General features: G+C 43.2%; 1 protein-coding gene across 10 annotated transcripts in view; it reads right to left on the reverse strand.

The window, feature by feature from the left end:
* NAV2 (neuron navigator 2) overlaps window positions 1-22311 on the reverse strand; it is a 370655-nt gene that overhangs the window by 81110 nt on the left and 267234 nt on the right. For all 10 annotated transcript variants that reach the window (XM_074543924.1, XM_074543920.1, XM_074543916.1 and 7 more), the window contains 4 exons: window positions 21711-21823; window positions 18406-18514; window positions 16455-16877; window positions 3412-3534 (listed from right to left, as the gene is read on the reverse strand). In XM_074543924.1, the coding sequence (XP_074400025.1) occupies window positions 3412-3534; window positions 16455-16877; window positions 18406-18514; window positions 21711-21823 (768 nt within the window). The remainder of the gene's footprint in view (window positions 1-3411; window positions 3535-16454; window positions 16878-18405; window positions 18515-21710; window positions 21824-22311) is intronic.

A 22311-nucleotide genomic window follows, 5' to 3' on the forward strand; every position in this document is an offset into this window, starting at 1 on the left:
CTTTTGTTTACATTTGACATCCTGCTCTTTGCTAATATCACAAGGACACCAAGGCAGATTTAGTTCTAAACCTTGGCAGATTTAGATTTAGTTTGCTTAGAAATCAAGGCTAGATTCTTCATTGCTTGTGTTTCCTTAGTAATATATGCATCACAATGAATACAGTATCAGTAATATCAAGCTCAGTCATGTCCTGGGAATGACTTAGAGCTAGCAAAAAGAAAAAAAAACCTGTTAATTCAAAAATTGGTTTGAGCATGCACCTCAAAAGTCATTTTTTTATACTTGGAGGCCCCTCATGGAAGAAAAAGGATACAGGTCACTTACTGCATCAGCAGTAACACTGATCAGGCTACGGAAGGGAAAGAAGCAGCCATGTGCTGATCTTGTTAAAAACAACGGTATTTAACCCATTTATATCAACATTAATAGAACATTTCACTGGGTTCCTTTGTGACTGCACTCCCATGAATTATGGATTTCCAGTTCTCTAATTCTTGACATTTGGCCTTGAGTGTTCACATTGAATCACTGGAATTGGAGGAGAATGAATGGACATGAGAGGGGAACTCAGTCCTTTCTATTTCAAACACTACTAAAACAGGAGCTCAGCACTTTCTAGTGCTGTGTCCCAGCCACAAAAGCACGGGGGAGATCCCCAAAAGCACTCAGGAGACACAAAACCAGCACTTCTCCCGACACCTCTATGAACACAAAACCTAAAATACTCTGGTGTAAGAGCCTGAGATGAGAGATGTGGGACTCCAGGCAGCTCTCCAAAATGCTGTTTATTGTGTACAGCAGCCCAGGGTTGTGGGGGACAGAGCTGTGCCTACAGCTGTCAGCTCCAGCTGCAGGCAGACATGGACACCCTTTAGTTCTGGCTACAATGCATTATCTGTTTTCCTTTGCTGAGCATCTTAATATATAATAACCAATCAGCATCATGTATAACACCTTTGGTATTACCTATAGCCTATCATAACCATCATTACCATATTATGGTCAATACTGTCCAATCACAGGAGTTGCTATGTACAGTTTAGGATTAAAGTAGTTTTTCAGTTTTCTTGCAGTGGAAAATTCTTAGACCTTTCTTCTGCTTGCCACACTGGCCTGTCTGTTTGCCTATGGTACCTTTCTGCTTTTCCTAAGACCTATTTCTGCTTGGTAAAAACATCTTTTTTGTTTGTGGCCAACACATCCTTTGCTCTAGTCATAAAACAGAGGAGATTCCCTCCAACTCGACTTTGCCTTTGCTTTCTTAGTGGTGGTGTTACATTTCAGTTAAATGGTTTACTCTGTCTCACTCCTTGAAAATGTAGGGTTTGTTCCAAGCCTGCGATCCTCCCCTGCACTATCATGGATCTGCAATCCCGTTGGCCCAAGTCTGATTCCATGCTGTCATGGTTTGACCAGGAAGGAGTGGGAATTCTGGGAAGCTGTGGTCAAACCAATGAAGGTTTTGGGTTTGAGACTGGCGTCTGGTGTGGCCAGTGGGGTTTGGACACACCTCCGAGAATACACAGGGGTTAAAAGTAAGGCACTGCCCTTGGCACTTCCTCTTTTGGACACCGCGGCGAGGAGTTCAGATCTCTCTCCCCCGCCCAGCCTGTTGCTGCTGGGCGGGGGAGGGGCCGGCCATGCGGTAGGCCTGGGGCCTGGACAGAGGTGGGGGTTGAGGGGCTTTCAAGGATGGAAGGGTGGCGGAGCCCCAAGAGACATCGAGCGGCCAGCCCCCCCCCCCCCCCTCCGGGAGGGAGAGCGGCCGGCCGCAGCAGCAGCACGTGTGGGAGTATCATCTCGTCCCAGGACAGACAGAGACTGAAAACTTTTAACCCTTTCTTGCATGATTGGGGCCTTGCAAAAATGCTAATCCTCCTCGAAGCTGAATAAGAAGGGAGATAAGAGATGAGATAAGATAAGGACCTGGCCCGGAGAATGTGGAGATGATTGGATGGGGAGAGATGATTTGGAGTGGCCTTTTGGCTGGACTTTTCTCGTGGCTATGGACTCAGTTGTTCCTGTGACACAGACTGCATTTAGGGGGAGGCAGTGCCTCAAAACCAGGAGGGTTCATTCGTGAGGACCCCCCGGCCCCAGGGGGTTGGAAAAATATGGGGGGGACAGAGGTCCCAAAAGCAGAGACTGTGCCTTTTTGGAGTGAGACAAGGCATCCTTGAAAGACAACCCTAAAAGCAGCTCTGGTCCATGCCGTCAGTGGTGAGAGCACTGGGCATGGAAGGACGATGTTACAAGCGGCAGAAGGACTTTTTTCTTCCGGGCGGTGCCGAAGTAACAGAGAAGCACACGAGGTTTCAGTGTGTTTCCAGGAGAAGCCTATGGAACGAGAAGGACTCCTTTCCTCTTCATGAACTGATGTTTGAGTATACTAAAGTGTCGTGCCGGGCTGGGCAGTTGTTTTGGGAGAATGTATTGGATTGGGAAAGTCAGGTGGTGGGGGAGGAGGAAAATGGTTTTTTTGTAAGGTTTTCAATTCTTTCTTTTTTTTTTTTTTTTTTTCCTTATAGTCTCTCCCTATTTTCCTGTAGTTTAAGTAATAAAGTGGTCTTTATGTTTAAGTTAGAGCCTGTTTTGCTTATTCCTGGTCACATCTCACAGCAGACACCAGGGTGAGGCATTTTCATGGGGGGCACTGGCTCTGTGCCAGGCTCAAACCATGACACATGCCCACTTTGGATCTCCCTGATAAGCTGTGGGGGGAGACCACAGGGGCTCTCTTGGCCCTTTTCTCGCCTGCTCTCCCTCCTTCCCCTTCCCCCTTCTCCCTCAGAAGCCATGCTGCTCCCAGGGCTGGCACCCCCAATAAACCCTCATCTAATGAGCACCCCCAGAGCTGTGTGGAGTCTCCTTGCCTGCCTGCTGCTACCAGGGAACACACAGCTTAGGGGACCCCCTGGCCTCCCCCCAGACAAACTGCATCAGTCCAGCAATTGTCAATTTAGACATCCACTGTTCTATATCAAAACTCGCTTCCACCTCCATTCTGTTCTGTAGGGAGATAGAACTTAAGGAAATAGTGTAGAAAGTAATCATACCCCTAAGGAGCTGCAACTGGGCCAGTTATCAAAGATTAGGAACAGGCACAGCTGTAACCAATGAGAAGAAGAGTGCTATAAAAGTGTGGGTTAGCTGGTTGAGAAGGGAACTGGAGTGTGTTGGCTACTTGGTGAAGAAGAAAGAGTCAGTGCTCTGAGGAGCTGCCCATGAGGAACGCCAAGAAGGTGTGAAGCTTTTGTGACAAGGAGACAGCAGCATTCTCAGGTTCTGCGCTCAGAGAGCGTTCCACCAAGCACACATACCCACGAAACCTTCTCGCCAGGCTTCCACCTCTCCCGCCACCCCGAGCAGCTCCCGGCCGGTGCCGGGGCTGGCGCAGCCCGTGCCTACCTGTCGGCGTCGCCCAGGCGCAGGGCCGTGCCGCGCTGCAGCGTCTCGCGCACCGTGGCCATGCCGTCGGGCAGCCGCGTCAGCCGCCGCGTGTACAGCCCCAGCCCGCCGTCCGTCAGGTACCTGGGGACACAACACCTGCTCAGTGCCACAGCAACAGCACCCGCGCCATGCTTCAGCCCTTTGTAAGTTACACGGAATTAGCAGCGAGCGAAACGTCGTTATTGACTACGTCAGAGTTCTCCTCCATTGTGTTGTGTTTTCCATTTCACCTTGCACGCTCTCTCATCAGCAAGGCTTGAATTTCAACATAAATGTGATGAAGGATACTTAAGAAATGTAGGGGGATAGAATGTAAGAAAATAAAGACAGTGTAGAAAGTATTCTTACACCTAAGGAGCTGCAGCTGGGCCAATTATCAAAGATTAGGAACGGGCCTGACTTTACCAGGCCATAGCTGTACCCAGTGAGAAGAAGATGCTATAAAAGAGTGGGGTGGCTGGTTGAGAGGGGAGCTGGAGTCACTCGTCTGCTTTGTGAAGAAGAAACAGTCAGTGCTCTGAGGAGCAGCCCGTGAGAAACACCAAAAAGGCGTGAAACCTTTGCAATAAGGAGACAGCAGTATGGAACCCCTGCAACAAGATAGCAACAAAGAAAACCTAACTTTCTTTAAGGATACCTATATGGAAGTAATTAAATATTTGTGAGTGCTATCATTAATGATCCCTCCTTGTCCAAAATATACATAAAATACAGGTTTGTACCACCCTGAATTTTTCTGCATGGGCTAAAACACAATCAAAATTTCAAAACTTGTACTACTTATGTGCAAAAATAACATTGACTTAATCCCTAGATTTTGTCAATGAACAATAAACCTAAAGTATTCCACAACTTACAGAAATCATCATTTTTGCAGCCTTCTTAGGCATTAATAAGTGCCAGGTGTACATATGACACCTCAGATATGGCCAAGATAGGACATTTCTTACCTTCTGGTTTAGACAAATGAAAAATCAGTGTTAAATTGAACAGAGATGGCAGGAAATGGCACGGAGGGAGCCCTGTGTTACCACCATCAGTTCACCAGCTCATGCAGGTGTAGGTGAGCAGCAGTGGCAGCTGGTGAACACACCATGAAGATTTCTCACACCTGAGACTGAAACAGCTCCAACAACCCTGGAGTAGGGTCGCTGTTTCCAGCAGAGTGCTGGACAAGCACCATCCCCACAGAGACAGGAGCTGACAGGACTGCATCTCCTCAATCCCTCTGCCACTCTTACAAATCGACAGCAGAGCACAGAATAGCATCCAGACACTCAGGACACCTTCCTCTGGCTTAGTAAGCACACAGCTTTCTCCCTGATAGTGAGACACCCCTCACTCACAGCAGGAAAGAGAGATGCTCCGAGCTGCAGGCAGCAGTGTCTCTGCTGGCAAGAGCTCACTGTGCAAACGTGCTTTACCCAACCCAAATTGATTCCTACATTTACAAAAATGGGATGGTGAGCAGCTGGGAAGCCTTGCCCAATCTGCTGCTTAGCACTGCAGTTCAGTGTATGGATCTGTGCAGAGCCATCCCAGCAGCAACCAGAGGAGTCTCTGCAGAGTCTAACAAAGAGGTTACCATGCCCATCAAGCCAGACACAGGACTATTCCCCACCCAGCAAATCCATGGGGATTCCCTCAACCCATAAACAAAGACTGTAAAAGCACAAGGAGGAGTTGCACTGTAGCAGGTAGAATTTGCCTTAGGTTTGGCATTCTAACTTGTGTTTGACAGTTTATAAATATTTTATCATGGAAAAATATGTCTTTTCCTTAAGCTACTAAAATAAAGGGGAAGAAGAGAAAAATGGCTTCAGACCATAGTGTTATACAAACATGCAAAGAGTATTTTGCAAAAACATCTAATGTACATGCACTAATTGGTTTACTGCAGCTACTTGTCTGCACACGCAACAAGTTTCTGTATGAACACTCTTTGCACGTGTGCTGTAAAAGGCAGCTTCTGGCTTTGCTGTCACATTCCTGCCATGTTGGTCCTTTGATAAAAAAGATCTGTTACAGCTGAAATAGATTGTTTTTCATACCTATCACTCAGAACATGTGGAAATTAATGTAGCCCTCTTAAGAGTTAGCCATGCTGAAATCAATGCCTTCTCACCAGAATCAGCGCGTTTCATCTTCTCCACAGAAGCCCAGCAAGCTAAAAGATCAGAGTAACACTGCAGTAGCTCAAACTGAAACTGGGCTCAAGCACTGACAAATCTCACAGGAGCCAATGGAAGCTGCGTGGCTTCAGCACCTCTGACAACTAGATCACGACACTTTTCTAAACAAGTCCATTGTTTAGGGCTGTGAAAAAGCACAGCCACAAACAATGACTTTTACCCCCATGCCAATAAGACAAGTTTCTTACATGCCAAAACAACGCAGGATAGACTTCTGTATTTTGAAACAGGCTTGTGTAATCACAGTTTGAAAGCTTTATAGCTTATTTTTGTTTCACACAATATCCTCTACCTAGGAATGTTTAATTCAGAAAAGATGCCAAAACCAGTGATGCCTGAAGTCCTGCATGCAACAGCAAGGTGAAGGAAGAAGGAAAGGCACTAACCTCTGAAGTCTGTGGAGAAAAACATATTTAAAATAAATGAAAAAAACCCCTTGTAATTATCCACTGGTTAGCAGAGAGGAGATTCAAAGCTCCTGGTGCCACAATCCTCCAGCCACTGCTTTCATTTCCTCCCTCTCCATCCCTTCAAACTTTACCTGTCTTTGGCTTTAAGAAACTATCTTGCCCTTATGAATACATATTGGTGCAGATTTTTGCCTTATGGGAAAGAAGAATATAATGAGGGCACATTTTCCTAACAAAAAAAATCTTCCAATGTTTTACTCAGTGGGAAACAAGACCAAGGAAATACTATCCTGTATATAACTGTAACAATACTCAGAGTTATTGGAATTTATTGTCCTATCACATTCACACAATGTGGAACCCAAGAATATTGGCCTCTCCTCTACAATGACACATTGCAGTTCAAACAACTGTACTAGGCCTAAATGTAATTTCTCTAATATTTCATATTAAAAATCATTACAAAATTTACACTACAAGCCTTGCTAGCTTCATGACTGCTAAGAATTCTGCAAGCACATTCAGTGAAAAACAAACAGGACTTAGAAGTATTCTTTTACCTGCCCCAAAATATGAAAAAGTTTAAATAAATTATCTAAGGAAAAATATAGTATCCAGACTCTGACTTTTATAGAGATAGATAATTTGTACAAAAAATTTAATCTCCCAGATGCTTTATGAACAGCACCAACAGCCAGGGAGGAATGACTGCCTTTAATGAAGCTCAATATAATAATATTTAATAAATGGACAGTGAAACAGTGATGAGGTTGGTTAAAAGGAGTTTCTGATCTTTCCAGGAATTAATGTACTAACACTCATCACTATAGCTTAGCTCTTCATCAGCCAGGGAAAAAACCCAACCAAATTTCTGTCAATATGAAAAGACTCAGGTTAAACAAGAGCAGTATTATGCATTTCTAACATACAATTAGGACTTCTAGCCCACTTTCTAGGTGACATTTTTTTCTTATTAGAAAGTGGCTCCCTGCCCTGCATTACAGGCGTAAAACAATTTACTTTGGACAACCTGGACCTTTAAGCTTCTCTTTTCTTTAGCCAAATACGTCCTTTCTGTGCCTCTCAAATTCTGAGTGCCATAACAAGCCCTTCCAAGTGTAATATTTTTAGGGTATTTCTGCTGCTGAAGTGATTTATTCCCCTTTCCTGAAAGGCACACTGAGGAAGCAGGAATGGGTCATGCCAAGGATCAGCAAAATCCAGTGGTCTGAATCACTTGACTCCTGTCTGCACTCCCTGCTTACTGACAGATGCAGCCAGCCAACAGCTCACTTACTTTTATGGTCAGACAACTCTAGCACTTCATATATATTCATTTCACTCCTTTATGCATGAATATGAATTTTCCAAGTTTGAAAACAAACAGCCAAGGGAAATGCACTCTTTATTTAAGGATTAGGAAGAGAAGGAGCAGCAGGTAAATCAGCAACACCTAACAGACCAGGCAAGCCTAGCCTGCCCTGCTCTGGATCCTGCAGCCCCAAAATCCCAATCCCACAAGCAGGAGAACAGCAACATGCCTCAAATGGGACCTGACTGGCAGCTCAGGCTCTCCTGCCTTCACCCTGGTGCCCTGGATTACAGCTGGGGTGGAAAAAGCTGCCCAGGTGTCTCCTGGGCAGAGGGCTTGCCCAGCAGCCCAACAGCTTGAACCTTAAAGAAACCAAAAGCTTGAGGAATTAATTCATACATCAACATCGGCTTTGACAGGAGGAAATGTTCTCTTAGTGATGTAGCAGTAACACTGCTATCCTTAATGCTTTCCTTTAAATCTCCATTTTCACTAGGCTTCATCTGTCTCGTCATTACAGTCAGTTAAACGAGATCAAGAGGCTTAACGAGCTTTGAGTATCAAAGAACAGCTCTGATTTGCCAGTGCTAAAAATCCACAGCACAGAATTCCCCTGTGCTGTTTCTGAAATACGCTGGATGGGATCAAAACCATCCTGTTATTGCAACTATATGTCCTAAATCTGACTTAAAAAGAAACGCTACCCCAGCAGCTGGATGATGACAACTGCAAATGTCTCAGTTTAGTATCAATTTGATCTGCATTTTTCATGTAACACTGGCATTAAACCATAGGGGCTTTTCTCATGTTTATATCCCCCGAAGTCTTTCCAATCACTCTTCTTGCCTGACTTGAGTCAGTACTTGGTAAGTACTTGATCTCTCTAGCCAAAGGGTTGGACACAGACACTGTCCACAAGCCTGTGGCTGCTTTAAATTCCATTACTGATCCTGTGAATTTCAACAAGAACATTCAAGAACAGGATTGGGTCCTGAGCTTGCAGGTAGGGACTCCAATACAATGCCTTAATCCCTAATATTAGGCCCGATTATTACAGTTCAGATTCATAGAAAGGCAAACCTATTGCTCATTTAATAAAATTGAATTTATATTTAAGGTAGCTTATAATTTATAAATTCATAGACTTTTACCCACTGTTGCGGTGTGTTGTAATGTCCTGTTTTAGATTTCTAGGTCACCTCCCAGGTGTGGCAATACACAATCTAACTGGTAATATTGGGATTCATATTCCAATAACCCACAATCTAACTATTTAAAATTAACAAATTAATGAATGAGCTATGAATTGTTTTGCAGATGCTTAACCCAAACATGGAGTAAGACCTGAACAAATTACTTGCAGACTCAAAAATCCTAATCACTGCTGGAAAGGAGGAGATACCTGTTCTAACAACAGGTAAGGCAGGACAAATGAGAATATGCAAAACTTAGTAAGTATATATTAGTTTCATAGTTTATTTAGAGAAACCTCTCACGTGTAAATCACTAATAGTGATTTGGTGCTGCTTATTCCGTCCAGAAGCAAATCAAGTTCATCTCATTAACTACTTCATGCTCAGACCTTTTTCCATGAGAAAAAAAAAGAGAAATCTGCAGAAGTAAGTGGCTTCTGTGAAATCAATACTCTTCTGTCTGGAGATATATTAAAGCTGCCTGGCACATAAGTCCTTCAGCAGCCATCAAATAACAATTTCTGGGCACCACTGGCCATGGCTATTTTTTTTTCTATGTCTCTTAGCTTCACACGGTCTGCAGGCAAGGAATTCCAAGGACAGCACAGCCTGATAGGGAGCTGGGTGGCTGCTGCTCCTCCACATCCATCTCCACATTCAGAACAGCTTCTGACAGAGCTTTTGCAGAAACCAGCTTTGTGTGGAATGAGCAGTCTTAGACACCCACAGTCAAAGAGAAGCTGTCAATACCGAATATTGGACTGAAAGGAGGTGTCTCTAGTGGCTGCAGCCATTCCTGCTCCAGAGGACAGTCTCCAGTGCATGATCCCCTTCCCAACACTCCCTCCATCTGTCAGCCAAGGGCACCCTCACCACACACTCACCTTCCCCTCAAGGGAAGGCCTGCTCCACCACACTTTTAAAACTCCTTTTAAAATCCAGTCAGCCCAGACAGCCTGGGCTGGAGGGAGACTGCAAAACAAGACAAGAGGCCAAGTCCTTTCAGGTGTGCAAACGCCACTCTGGACCCCAGCAGAACACGGGTGCAAACTCACACCCAGCAAGTAGCCGAAGGCCACCAGAACCAGGCAGCTGTTCAATGGGGTTTTGCCTGTGCCAATTTGGATTTCAATGCCTAAATTCTTTCTCAGAGTCCATTTCAATGAAAATCACAGAACTAAGCTCTAGAATAAGTGATGCATTTTTCACCTCCCTCTTCAGTTCTGTTCAGGAGAGGAATGGCCTGTGACCAAACAGGATTAAGGAGGGGGTGCAGCTTCTCTAGAGGTTCTCAGCAGTGTTAACAGCTCAGCAAGAGCAGCTCCACAGAGCCTGTGGATTATCCCTCCTGCCCACTCTCTCCCTGCAGATGTTTCACACCAACCCAGTGTGAATGCCTGCATCCCCCTCTGCTGGCTAGCCCCGGACTGGGACCCTATCTTGTCCCTTAGAAACTGTCCCTTCACTCAAATTACAGCAACCTGGTGGCACTGATGCAGCAGTTCAAACACTGCTGAGGTGTTTCTTACAAGAAAAAAGCCCAAAATGGGATAACTGCTATTAAATGGTATTTTGGTAATTGTTAACAGTAGATCAGTGTGTAGAAGTAAACAAAAATAAAACACCACAACTATTGCATTCACTGTCTTGACTAACACTACGTATGACCTAGCACAGGCATTTAACCATTATACTGGAAACAAAAGCTGATGTATAAGGTTATAACTCATAGGACTACGTTGTCTTCCTTTGCTGAATCACACTGCAAGAAAGGTTCCGTGAGAGCTGTGATCTGAAATATCACTTGAGATAAATTATAAACACTGTCTTATTGATGAAGCTGACACAAGAACTATTCCTGAAGTGAGTGCAATATTTAAGAATACTTAAAACACTATACAAAATTAATAACATTGAATATGCTTGTGCAATATCATACTCCTGTCTCCTGCAAAGAACTGCAAGTACAGTTCTTGGAATAAGAATACTATATTTGAACATCTGCCATAATTTTTTTCTTTTCATTTTTACAGCACCAAGTCATCTCTGACTTAATAGCAACTTTGTTTGCTATAAAGTCAGAAGTTAATGTTTCCTTATTCCATTTCATGAAAGTCAAACTTTTGAGTTTGCTTGCTCGACCCCTTCATTATTGGTATTAATTATCCTTTTACCATATATAGATACTATTCTGCAATGTTGAAAAGATCACAATGTAGAAATAGTCAGCCCTAGCAAGAAGAAAGGCAGTTCAAATAAACACTGCTCAAACACAGAAGAAAAATAACATAAACCTCCTAATGAGTCTTAGACATGTTGAAGTGCTAGAGCCATAAAAGGAATACAGTTTCACTCATCCACTGCATTCAGATGAAAGCTTATCACTAAAACCATATCATTTACAGAGCAGTGTTCAGTAAATGACTAATACACAGTAACCCAAAGTATACAGAAAAAATACAGTGGTAATAACTATGCAAAGATATAGGTCAGAAAAGCCTAAAGACAGAGCACTGAACAATGCACAGGGCACCCAAATTCCCACCCAGACCAAGATTAGATCAGGCACCCCTGATTTCCAGCCAGCCACGAGTTACCTGGAGCAGGAACCACTCCTGCTGCAGACAGCTTGGAAGGAAAGGAAAGGGTTTCTCTCACTTGCTGTTACCAACAACAAATTCTCATTAGCAGCAAACTGCAGAGTCCTCCTCCTCCTCCTCCTGTGAAACCTCAGCCCTGGGGGAGGTCTGTTATACCACCTGTGACCCTGACATCTACAGAAAATGCGTCACTGTCTCACTTTTAAATATGACAAAACCACGGGACAGCTGCAAGAATCCTACAAATGCCAACTACACTTCAGCATTCTGTGAAATCAGTCCCCAACTTCAGCTCTTTTTTGCCTCCCAACAGATGTAGCTCCTAAATGTAAGCTACTTGAGAACTCTCCTTCAGTGATGGCTGTGGTCTGAAGGGCACAGTGCTGCTGGGTGAGTCTGAGAGCTGAGCAGAAGCAGAGTCTGAGTCCCCAGCCCAAAGTGAGCTGTTATCCCTTTAGCATCCTTCATGCAAGCTCCAAATCCAGCTGCTTCCAGGGCTTGTTAAACAATCCTCAGGGAGAACAAAGGCTTGAGTAAACAAGAAGCAATCATAACCCTATGAGGATTGTGCATGCAAACACATTAAGAGGTTATGGAAACAGATGTGGGATGGGAATATATCACCACCAAATCATCAAATATGGGGGGAGATTAATAAAATAGCAAAATGTATCCCCCAACAATAACCACTGCACCCACAGGAGGTGGCTGCAAGGAGAATTTTAGCACAGTGCCCTCACCATTGTTAGAACACAGCTGGAACAGCCATGCTTCTGCAAAAAATGATTTTGACAAAGGTGTGTCTGCAGACCCAAAACCATTTCCTGAGAAAACTTGTGACCAGCACTAATTACTGTATCCACACTGTTAATTCTGCATAGAAAGCTGCACACTTCAGGTGATGAAAACAGGGACAGAGGATTAATCAAATGAAAAGAAAAAATTACAAAAGGCTCTTTTTTTGGATCAACAGCCCTGTTGCTGCATTCCAATAAGAGATATAAAGGAAATTAACTCTACATCTCATTAGAGAAAATTAGGGCTAAGGAGACAAAAAAGAAAGGTAGGAATAAGTATGTTCGTAGCCAGAGGGGGACTGAAGTGGACAAAAGCCTTCTGAACAAATGCAAAGGATCCATGAGAATTAACATCCTCCACCTGGGACCATCTTTGGGGCGAGAGGGGAGGCACTGTGGGCTCTGAGGTGCTGCCTTCCACCGAGGCCCTGAGCCCCCAGCTCAGCCAGCCAAAGGGGTGGGCTGGGGGCTCACTCCCCAGCTCACACAGATCCTGCTCTGTCACTGCATTACGGCTCAGACCCTGCAAAAAGGCAGCTTCTTACCTTTGATCCACCCCCTGGGCACTTGCTTAGTGTAAGAGCTGTCCTCTGTCCCTCTGGCAAAGATTCCCTTCCTTAACCCTAAGAAAGCAATCCTGCTGTCTGCCAGAGCTCTGCTTGAGCAGACTCATTAAGGGAGGCCAAACGAGCTTCCCATGACCCAGTACATTTCAGAGAAAGCACCAGGATCACAGGGCTAAACTAGTTTTTCTTGGCCATTGGATTTATTTTGGCTGTAACAAATATTTTGGCTTCCTTCCCTATCAGTTTGCCAATGAAAACACAGATCCAAGGTTTTCAGACTCCGGGATTGTAGCAATTCTGAAAAATGACAAAGTGAAACACATACCAGCTAATAAAGAGCTATTCATGCTCTAAATACCCTCTTGTGCTGCTCTGCACAGAGTGTAGCTGGGCTTCTGGAAATGCTGAGCCTGTTTGCCCTACCCCTGCTCTTGGTGATTTGCTCTGCAGCAAGTCACACGGATGCTTTCTCTACAAGCAACCTCTCTGACTTCTAAGCAGATTATTACTCCTCTCCCACAAAAACACAATGCCATCCTATTTTTGTTTACTATTTGAATTAAACACACATTGGGGAACACAACTTACAGCAAAGGCTACCAAACATCTGCTCAGGCTGGAGATGGCAACCCAGTGTCATTAGGGGTCACCAAAGGTATCAACCTTGTTTTTTTATCCTTCTCCATTAATTCTGGAATGCTGTTATTGCAATTTAATACTGCAATATTCTCTTCTCACATCATTACCATCCACAGACTGCAACCCCAGGCTTGTGGGGCTGCTTGCAGCAAGCAGAGAACCCCACACTGCCCATCTCCAAACCCTGTCCACAACGTGGAAATGGAGCTGATCTTTCCAACAATGGATTTACCTGCAGTACCAACTGGAAATTAGTCACTGACTCCAACAGTGCTATATGAATTGACAAATCAACTCACACTATTTAGCAGAACAGACTCCTGTAGCTAAAGGCAAAAGGTGTGGAAAAGAAAAACATACTTGTATGCACTTCTTGTCCTAAGAACCTTAAATGGAGATCTCATTTATCAGTTACTTTTACATGAGTAAAAAGTGAAAAGTATCTCACTCCTTCAAAAACTAGTGTGGAAAAAAGAGTCAGATCCTCAATTAAAGCCATCCCAGCACTCAAGGCCAGGAGTGAGGTGGGGCAGAGTACATGACTCTCCTGCAATGTTAATCATTCTGGATACACAACTCCCTGCTTTGGTGACAGAGGTACCAACTGGCAAAACCATTGTCTTGCCCAGAGTCTAAACACCACTCTTGTACTTTCAGACTATGGAGACTCCCAGTTTTTACCCTGCAGGATGACCAGGCCCAGAAAAGGAAATGATACACAGAGATGAGCGAAGGTACACATCTCTCTGCCTAAATCATTCATAAATTTAACAGCTTTTCTACTCTTTCCTTAACCTGGAATGTGAATTTTATACACTGAGTAAAGGTCTGCAAAGACTGGGGCTCCTCTCTGAGCAGCAGAAGTCGGAGCTGACACAGTTCTGCCAGGGATAATTCTCAACTACCACTCAAGGTGTTTTATAGAACCACAGTGCTACTTAGAATGCACTTTCCTTGCTTCCAGACCAAAACTACAGCCACAAATTTAAACAGAATTCATGGTCCAGAGGAAAAGCAGCAACTGTTCCTACAGAAAACATTACAAAACCCAGGTGAAAGTTGATGTACGTGAGGAAATCACAAGGTGCTTTAGAGATTTGATGCATTATTAATGCAGCAACAGCTACTGGTGTTTTATCTGAAACAGAATTTCACACTGATTTTTGCATCAGCTACTTTACTACACGTTTCCCTAATGAAGCATATAAAGAAGGTGTCTGACTTCTCAAAAAGTGTGAAAATATCCAAATATTCATAATGGGCAGAATTAATGGAGGGTTCCAGATGGTGGAACTGAACTTTTCAGTTAATGACAAAGCAGCAGCTGGATTCCTGTAAGAGACATTATGTCTTTTAAAAAAGCAAACAGCACTAGAAATGTCACTAATAAAAAAAATTACAAAAAAGCAAAAGATGCAAAATGGTCAGTCAGGACTGCCACAAAAAAACCCTAAACAAATCAGCAAACAAACAAAAAAAAAAACAAAACAAAAACAAACCCAAAGAGAAACAAAGAAACAAACAAAAAAAACCCCCCACCAAATCAAACAAGAAAAAACAAATAAAACACCAAATCGCTTAAATTTCAAAGATAATTTTTTAACATCAATCCAATGCTAATGTACTTGAGCTAAGAAAAAATTTTATAGTAGGAACTGAAAGTAGACGAATTGAAAACTGACATTGGAGCAAAGAACAAATGCTTTTTCCACTCAAGACAGAGATAAAATGCTGATGTAAAACCTTGTTAATAACTGTCTATCGCTTCATATTTCTGCACACTACTTGTTCTGTAAACGTTTTCTCGCTCCCACTGCTGTTTTACCCAGCACGGAGATGCCAGCCCATTCCCCTCCAGCTCCTGGTCCGGCAGAGCCGCGGCAGCACGGCAGCCCACTGAGCACAAACGCGCCTCACTGCCGCCACCTCCTGGCGCGGGTCAGCGCTGCACCCTGCGAGGCCTGACTGGAAACCGCTCCATCGCAACAGCTTCACATCCAGGGATACTTGCTTAACAGGGGCCTAAAAACCTGAATTTTGTTCAAATCCCTCTGTGATAACCGTCTGTCTCGCCAAAGGCCTATTAAGATCAGTAGAATAGCTTTGGTGCTGGCTTTTATTTCTCGAAATAATCATGGAAATACAGAGCAATAAACAGAACAGAAGAGTTGATGGGTTTGCTGGGCTCCCCAGGATGAGGTGAGAGATGAGAATATGACTCCATGTTCTCAGAAGGCTGATTAATTATTTTAAGTACTTATATTAAAGAATGCTATACTAAAACTATACTAGAGAAAGAGAGAAGGATACAGACAGAAGGGGTAACAAAAATGATAATAAAAACTCATGACTGACTCCTCAGAGTCCAACACAGCTGATGGTGATTAGTCATTGAGTAAAAACAATTCACATGGAACCAAAGATGCACCTGTTGGATAAACCATCTCCAACCACATTCCAAAGCAGCAAACACAGGAGAAGCAAATGAGAAAATATTAGTATATAATATTAAGCAAATTTAATATTATATAATATTAACCAAATGAGATCATATTTTCTCTGAGGCTTCTCATCTTCCTGGGAGAAGCAAATGAGAGACTATTATTATATAATATTAAGCAAATTTTTTAGATAATATGATTATATAATACATATAGATATATGTATTATATATATATAGCTATAAGAGATAATGTTATTATATAATATTAACCAAATGAGATATTACATATTTTGAGATATTTTCTCTAAGGCTTCTCATCTTTCTGGGAGAAGCAAATGAGATAATATTATTATGTCATATTAACCAAATGAGATACTATTATAATATAATAGATATGGAAATATCTATTGTATATCTATTGATATAATACATACTATTATTATACAATATTAATAAAAATTTATATACAATATTATATAATTCATATAGATATATCTATTATATATCTATTGATATTGTAGATATTATTATATAATATTAAGCAAATGAGATAATATATATTATGAGATAATATTTTCTCTAAGGCTTCTCATCATCCCAGGAGATGCAAATGAGATAATATTTTCTCTAAGGCTTCTCATCATCCCAGGAGATGCAAATGAGATAATATTATTATAAAATATTAAGCAAATATTAGTATTATATAATGTTAAGCAAACGATATAACATTCTGTATTATGAGCTACTATTTTCCCTAAGGTGTCTCACCTTCCCGGGAGCAGAAACCCCGGTGAAGGGTTTTTCAGAGCCCACGGCAGTGCCAAAGAGCCGCGGGAAGCGCGCACTCACCCGCTGGTGATGTCGTCGGCGCGGATGTTCTTGCCCAGCACGTCGCCGTCGCTCATGTAGCCGGCGGCGTCCATGGCGAGCCCCTCGAGGTCCATGTCGTCGGCGGCCTTGTCGGCGATGTCCACGTGGCAGAGGCCGCTGCCGCGCGTGGCCAGCTGCCGCCGCAGCGGCGCGGGGTACAGGTAGCGCGCGGCGCCCGGCTCGGCGCTGCCCAGGCGGCTGGCGCTGCCCCGCGGCGGGAAGGCGCCGCTGCCCGCGGGGGACACGTAGGCGCTGCCCGCGGACGGCGCGTCGCCCGCCTGCAGCCGCGGGCTGGACTGGCCCAGCCGCCACGACAGCGGCGTCGGCCGCCCCGTCAGGCTGAGGATGCTGCGGCCGCTGATCTCGGTGGTGACGCTGGTGTCAAACGTGGTCTCCAAGGTGCTTGAAGGGAGAGACGGGGGTTAAATCCATTAGCATTTATATGTTTCCAATCCTGTACTGCTTCAGCGTATAACTCTAAACTCCATGTAAAGTTAGTTGACTGACTTCACATTTTGGTCTAATTTTATTGTAGTTATTGTTCTTGTGGTTGTTAGCATTGTTTTCGGGCTAATCAAGCGCATGGTTTACAAGCAAACTTCAAGCTCATCTTCCCCTCCTGAAGTCTACCATTTGGAAGCCCTGAGCGCTCCAATGGGTGACATGGAAGCCTCAGTGGAAAACACTGACCCTCCTGAAAAGCAGGAACCAATTTACCAACTGTGGTTTGGCAAGCATGCTGCGCCACAGTCCCAGTCCTCTTCTTTAAACAAAACAAGGGGGAGATGTTGCGGTGAGATGTCATGGTTTGCCTCATGGTTTGAAGTTTGCAAATAAAACCAGCTTTGGGAGTTCACCTTTGCAAGCTCTGCTTCAGTTTCAGACACAAAGACAAAACACAAAGCATTTCCCCAATAAACTCATGTAGGGCTGGGGTACATAAGGCACCAAGCATTCGGTAGGACTCTGACCTCACTATGGGCCAAACATAAAAAAAAAAAAAACTTATTCTCCAAAACTTCCTGTTCAACACTGCAGAGATCTAACTCACATAATGTTTAAATGTAATAGCAATCTTTGTTTATTTCCAGCATATTTTAAATATTGCTGAAGATTTCCAAATGCTGCTTTACAAAAAAAAAAAAAGCAGTTACATTCAGGAGATGACTAACAATATTAGAAGAACTTGTTTGCCTGAAGTTTGGTCAGGAATTTAAGTTATGCACTTGATAATATGGGTCAAGCACAGTTCACCTCTTATTTAAACAAAATATTACACATACGGGGAGAGAGGTGTAATGCACTGAAGTTACTCAATAGTAAAAAGAAACATTTTAAACTGTAACTTATATTCAAACATCACCTCACACATTTAACAAGATGTGACTATTCTTGACCTTTGAGTCATTACACACCCCATCCCATCACTTCTATTTCTCTTCATACATCTCAGTAACTACCAAACATTATTCAAATTCTGTGCATTAAAGACAGAAATTACAAGATCAGTATCTCCCACTGTCAGTGTTAATAATTTTTCTAAGGATGCAGCCCAGGTGTAAGAGATGTAAAGTAGCAGAATTCACAGAATCACTGGGCTGGAAGAGACCTCCAAGATCAAGTCCAACCCAGCCCCAACATCTCAATTAAACCCTGGCGCCCAGTGCCACATCCAGTCTGTTTTTAAACACACCCAGGGATGGCGACTCCACCACCTCCCTGGGCAGACCATTCCAGTACTTTACCACTCTTTCTGTAAAAAACTTGTTCCTAATATCCAACCTGTATTTCCTCTGAGGCAGCTGGAGACTGTGTGCTCCTGTTCTGTCAGTGCTGCCTGAGACGGAGCCCAGCCCCACGTGAGCAGAGGCGCCTTTCAGGAGCCGCAGAAAGCGGTTTCCATGGTGTGAGCAGCCCAGAGGGTCCTTACCTGTGGGTGACCTGGGTGCCCCGCAGGCTGGACATGGTTTCCTCCAGGTTCTGCCGCAGGTCAGCGATGTTCTTCACCGTGCGCAGCCGCCGCGTCTCTGGGTCCTCCCCTGCAGCAAAGGCAGCCAGCAGTGAGGAGCGGGCAGCAGCAGCACTGAGCTGCTCTCCATGCCTCGCTCCACTGCACCTTCTTCTGACCTTCTAAGCTGCCTTGATTGAGATTCCATTCCCCTTGGCAGGCACCTGCCGTCATCACATCCTGACCAAATGGGCCCTGCAGGGTCACCCCCATTGCTGCCTCTGAGATATTGCTGACCCAGGTAAATTCTGGGTAACTTTCAACCTCATTGGAACACACACTCCATCAATACCACCCTTTCCATCTCATATATTGATGCAATTAACATTAACCTGACACAGACAATTTCTCCAATGCTGTGTTTTCACTAGATCTTCTTTGTCCTACAGTAACAGCTTTCCACAAACTAAACAGTGCTGACTCCATGCTGAGTGATGTTTCAGGTAAAAGAACAAAAGGTTTTGCCTGTCACCATATCACAGTTACTGTTCCTAAAATGTTCTACATGACACAAACTTGGGGGATGACTTAGTTTTCACAGCATTAGAAATCCTGTTCTTTAAGTAATTCTAAACACATTCATGTCCCGCTCCTTAAAAGTAGAGTTTATGTACACAAAAAATAAAGTCTTCCTACTGTTTCAGCATAATTTCATTTTATCAAATTAATAATTTAATTAGTGCTTCAGCATAATTTATTTACGTACTCTCAGCTGTCAATTCAGAAATGCTTTGGTCGCTACCTCAGCTGAGCTTTATGGAGTTAAATCCTCTAGGAGGCTAACGAGAAGTGAATTTCTAGTAGTGCCAGCCTATTCTTTGTAAGCTGAAAGCTGGAACAGTGAACCTCCAAAAAACTGTCACAAAGCTTCTGTTGGGCACAGAAGGAAATTATTTCATTCTAAAGGGTTTACAACCCATGACTAAAGAAAATACTACAGTAAATGTAAAACTTTTCACATTTTGTACCAGCCTTCTCTGTACACGTGATGCATTTTTGAGCTGCTAGGATGCTGGGCACCCACACAATTGCTAGTTTAGATGGATATCTATATATTACACACATCAGAAATGTGAAGAACCAGATAAAAAAAGGTGATGTTGGAACTTTCTACATTCTCTGCTCTAAATTTCATGTTTCTACAAGATGTCATGTTGGTGGCACAGAAAAACCCACTCACACACTCTTGCCTGTGCTACAAACCACTGACCAAAGTGCTTAGTGCCCATGTGAGCATTTTTCTTTTAGTCAGTCTCTACTCTGGGAAATCACCTCCTTGAGTTACAACTCACTTAAGGCAGAGGCTCAGACAATTATGGTCGGGCTGGACTGAAAACATCCACCTAACATGACTGATCACTTTAGCCAGTGGGTCTCTGGGACACAAAACATTTTCTATACTTATGGATCTACAAATTTTTGTAGTAAAAACCATAAAATATTTATAGGCCTTCAGCTTAACAAATGTCACAGTGCTCTTTTACAGATCATTTCTCTCACATATGTGAAAGCAAATGGTAGGTAACTTCTTAGGAAAACACACAGGAGACAAACTAAAGCAATTTCTACTGAGATCACTCTTATGCCTAAATTGATACCAAATTTTCACTTAAATGACATCCCACTGCTTAAACTGAAAGTATACTTTAGAGACAGATATTGGACAGTTGGCCCCTAGAGTTCAATTCTGAAATCACTTAGCTCCTCACGAGCAGGCAGCATCCTTTAACAATTCTGCTTCCATTTTTTCCCCACTTATGCTCTCTGTTGTTTTATATGTGCTTTTAAATCAACAGCTATGCAGGGAGAGAAGATATCTGTGCCGTATTTCTTGTAATTCATTTTGGCTGAGGGGCTATTTGTCCAGTTTGCTCTGTTTCCCCCAAGGCCCCTCCATGGACGCTGCTGTCTGGTCTGGCTGTGCACAGCTGGGGTTTGCATCTCCCTTGTTCGAGTTTCTCAGCTGTCTTCTGCCTCTGGATCCCAAAACTTACATATTCTAGTTGAGTAATAGTTTGTACTTACAAAACATCTGTCATTAAAGACTGAATATCTTTTGTGATCTAGAAACACTTCTCAGTTTGCAGGCTGAAAACAGCCAATATGATGATTAAGAGGCAATGATGAAGAAGTTTAAGCAGCTGGACATTGTGTTTCTTACTTGCAACTCTCATATTTAAATATGAACCCAAAAATGCTCTCAAGGATTTTATCCCTTGTGCCTTTTATGTACTTCATCCACCTATGTACAAATTGTACACACAGATATGTTCACTTAGGCATTCCTGCAGCCCTTTTCCCCTCCAGTGACTCTGCCATCAGCACACAGGTATATTGACAGAATATACAATGCAGTATGAAATGGGTCTCATTGTGAAACCTTTAGCCACACCACTTTTCCAAGGAGGGCATTTGGTTTCAAACCCCACATTAAACTGGGGGACACCAAGACTAAGCAGATGGAAAGAAACCTGAGAAATTCTACAGATGAGATATCCTGCAATGGCACAGTAAGAAAAGTCATAGATATTGCTGAAATGGGGATAGGAGGAGATCAGACTGTGACTTTACAAACACATTTTAGATCACCTTAGTAGAATCTAGTATATTCTAACCAAATGTAGTTGCTGAAAATCACTTTGTTGTATTGGTAAGCTTAATTTATTTTTTTAACAAGCATATACTTACAGTAGCAGGAATTCTAGATAAATATACCAGATACTTTCTAAACTAGACTACTCATATTCTAGCCACAACCAGCTTCAGCTTCTGTATGCTGGACACAATGGAGTGTAGTTGGATTTTGGTGCCCTATTGCTGCAAAGCTGTTTCTCAAATTGATCAGATTCATATGAGTGACAGTAAGATTCCTCCAAACCAAAACATCAAGGAAATGAACACAGACTGTTCTGTAAGCTCCAAAATGAATTTTTTAAAATCAAACAATGCTTGAGAATGCTTAGGATCCTTATAGTAGCTTAATCCTAATAAATGCTGCACATCTCATTAAGCAGGAAGAATTCTTGGTGATTTTAAGAAATTCGGGGAGCACACCTGTGCTGAACTTAAGCCTCCAGAGTTCAAATTATTGACACCCAGTTCACTGCTGAAGAGCTGACAGAAACAGAGTTATTAAGAACAAAAGCAGTAGGAATAAAATCAACTTGCTCTAGCCCATTCTTGACTAAGCAAACCACAGCCAGTAATGGTCATGCTGCAGGACTCACCTGAGAGGTCCTCGAGGGCAGGCTGGGCAGTTTTGACATAAAGAGCAGAATCCATGCTGACCCCTCCCGTGCTGGCCTCGGCTGTCACGCTCCCTTCGTGGCCTGTCTGAGATCTGGAAAGCAAAAACAAACAGGGATGTGCAGCCCCTCTCCATCCAGAGCGCCTCAAGGAGAACAGCGAGCGCACCTGCCCTCAGCACTCTGTCCCACTCCTCACACACACCAGCAGACTGGCTTTACATAATTCATCAGTCCCATGCTGAATTATGTCCTAGAAATGGAAACAAACACTCAGCTGTAAAAAATAAAAAATTCATAGTCGAAGATAGGCTTCACAGCTCGTCAGATGGGGTCTTAAAACACTTGGATTTCCATATGTACCTTAATTATCAATAACATCAGTTGTTGTGGCTAATCTGATCCTCTCCAATACAGTCTGTATTGCATGAAGATATAGCAGGGAAGATGTGATGTCATGTTACATTCCTGCTAGGTTCTCTTCAACATCACTTCCATTTTGAGAGAAATGACTGGGTAAAACCAACTTCAAACTCCAATTTATTGTCTGATGTTATGGCTGCCAGGTAATGAAAGGTGATGT

Source organism: Zonotrichia albicollis, chromosome 6 (genome assembly GCF_047830755.1).
Source record: "Zonotrichia albicollis isolate bZonAlb1 chromosome 6, bZonAlb1.hap1, whole genome shotgun sequence".
NCBI lineage: Eukaryota > Metazoa > Chordata > Aves > Passeriformes > Passerellidae > Zonotrichia > Zonotrichia albicollis.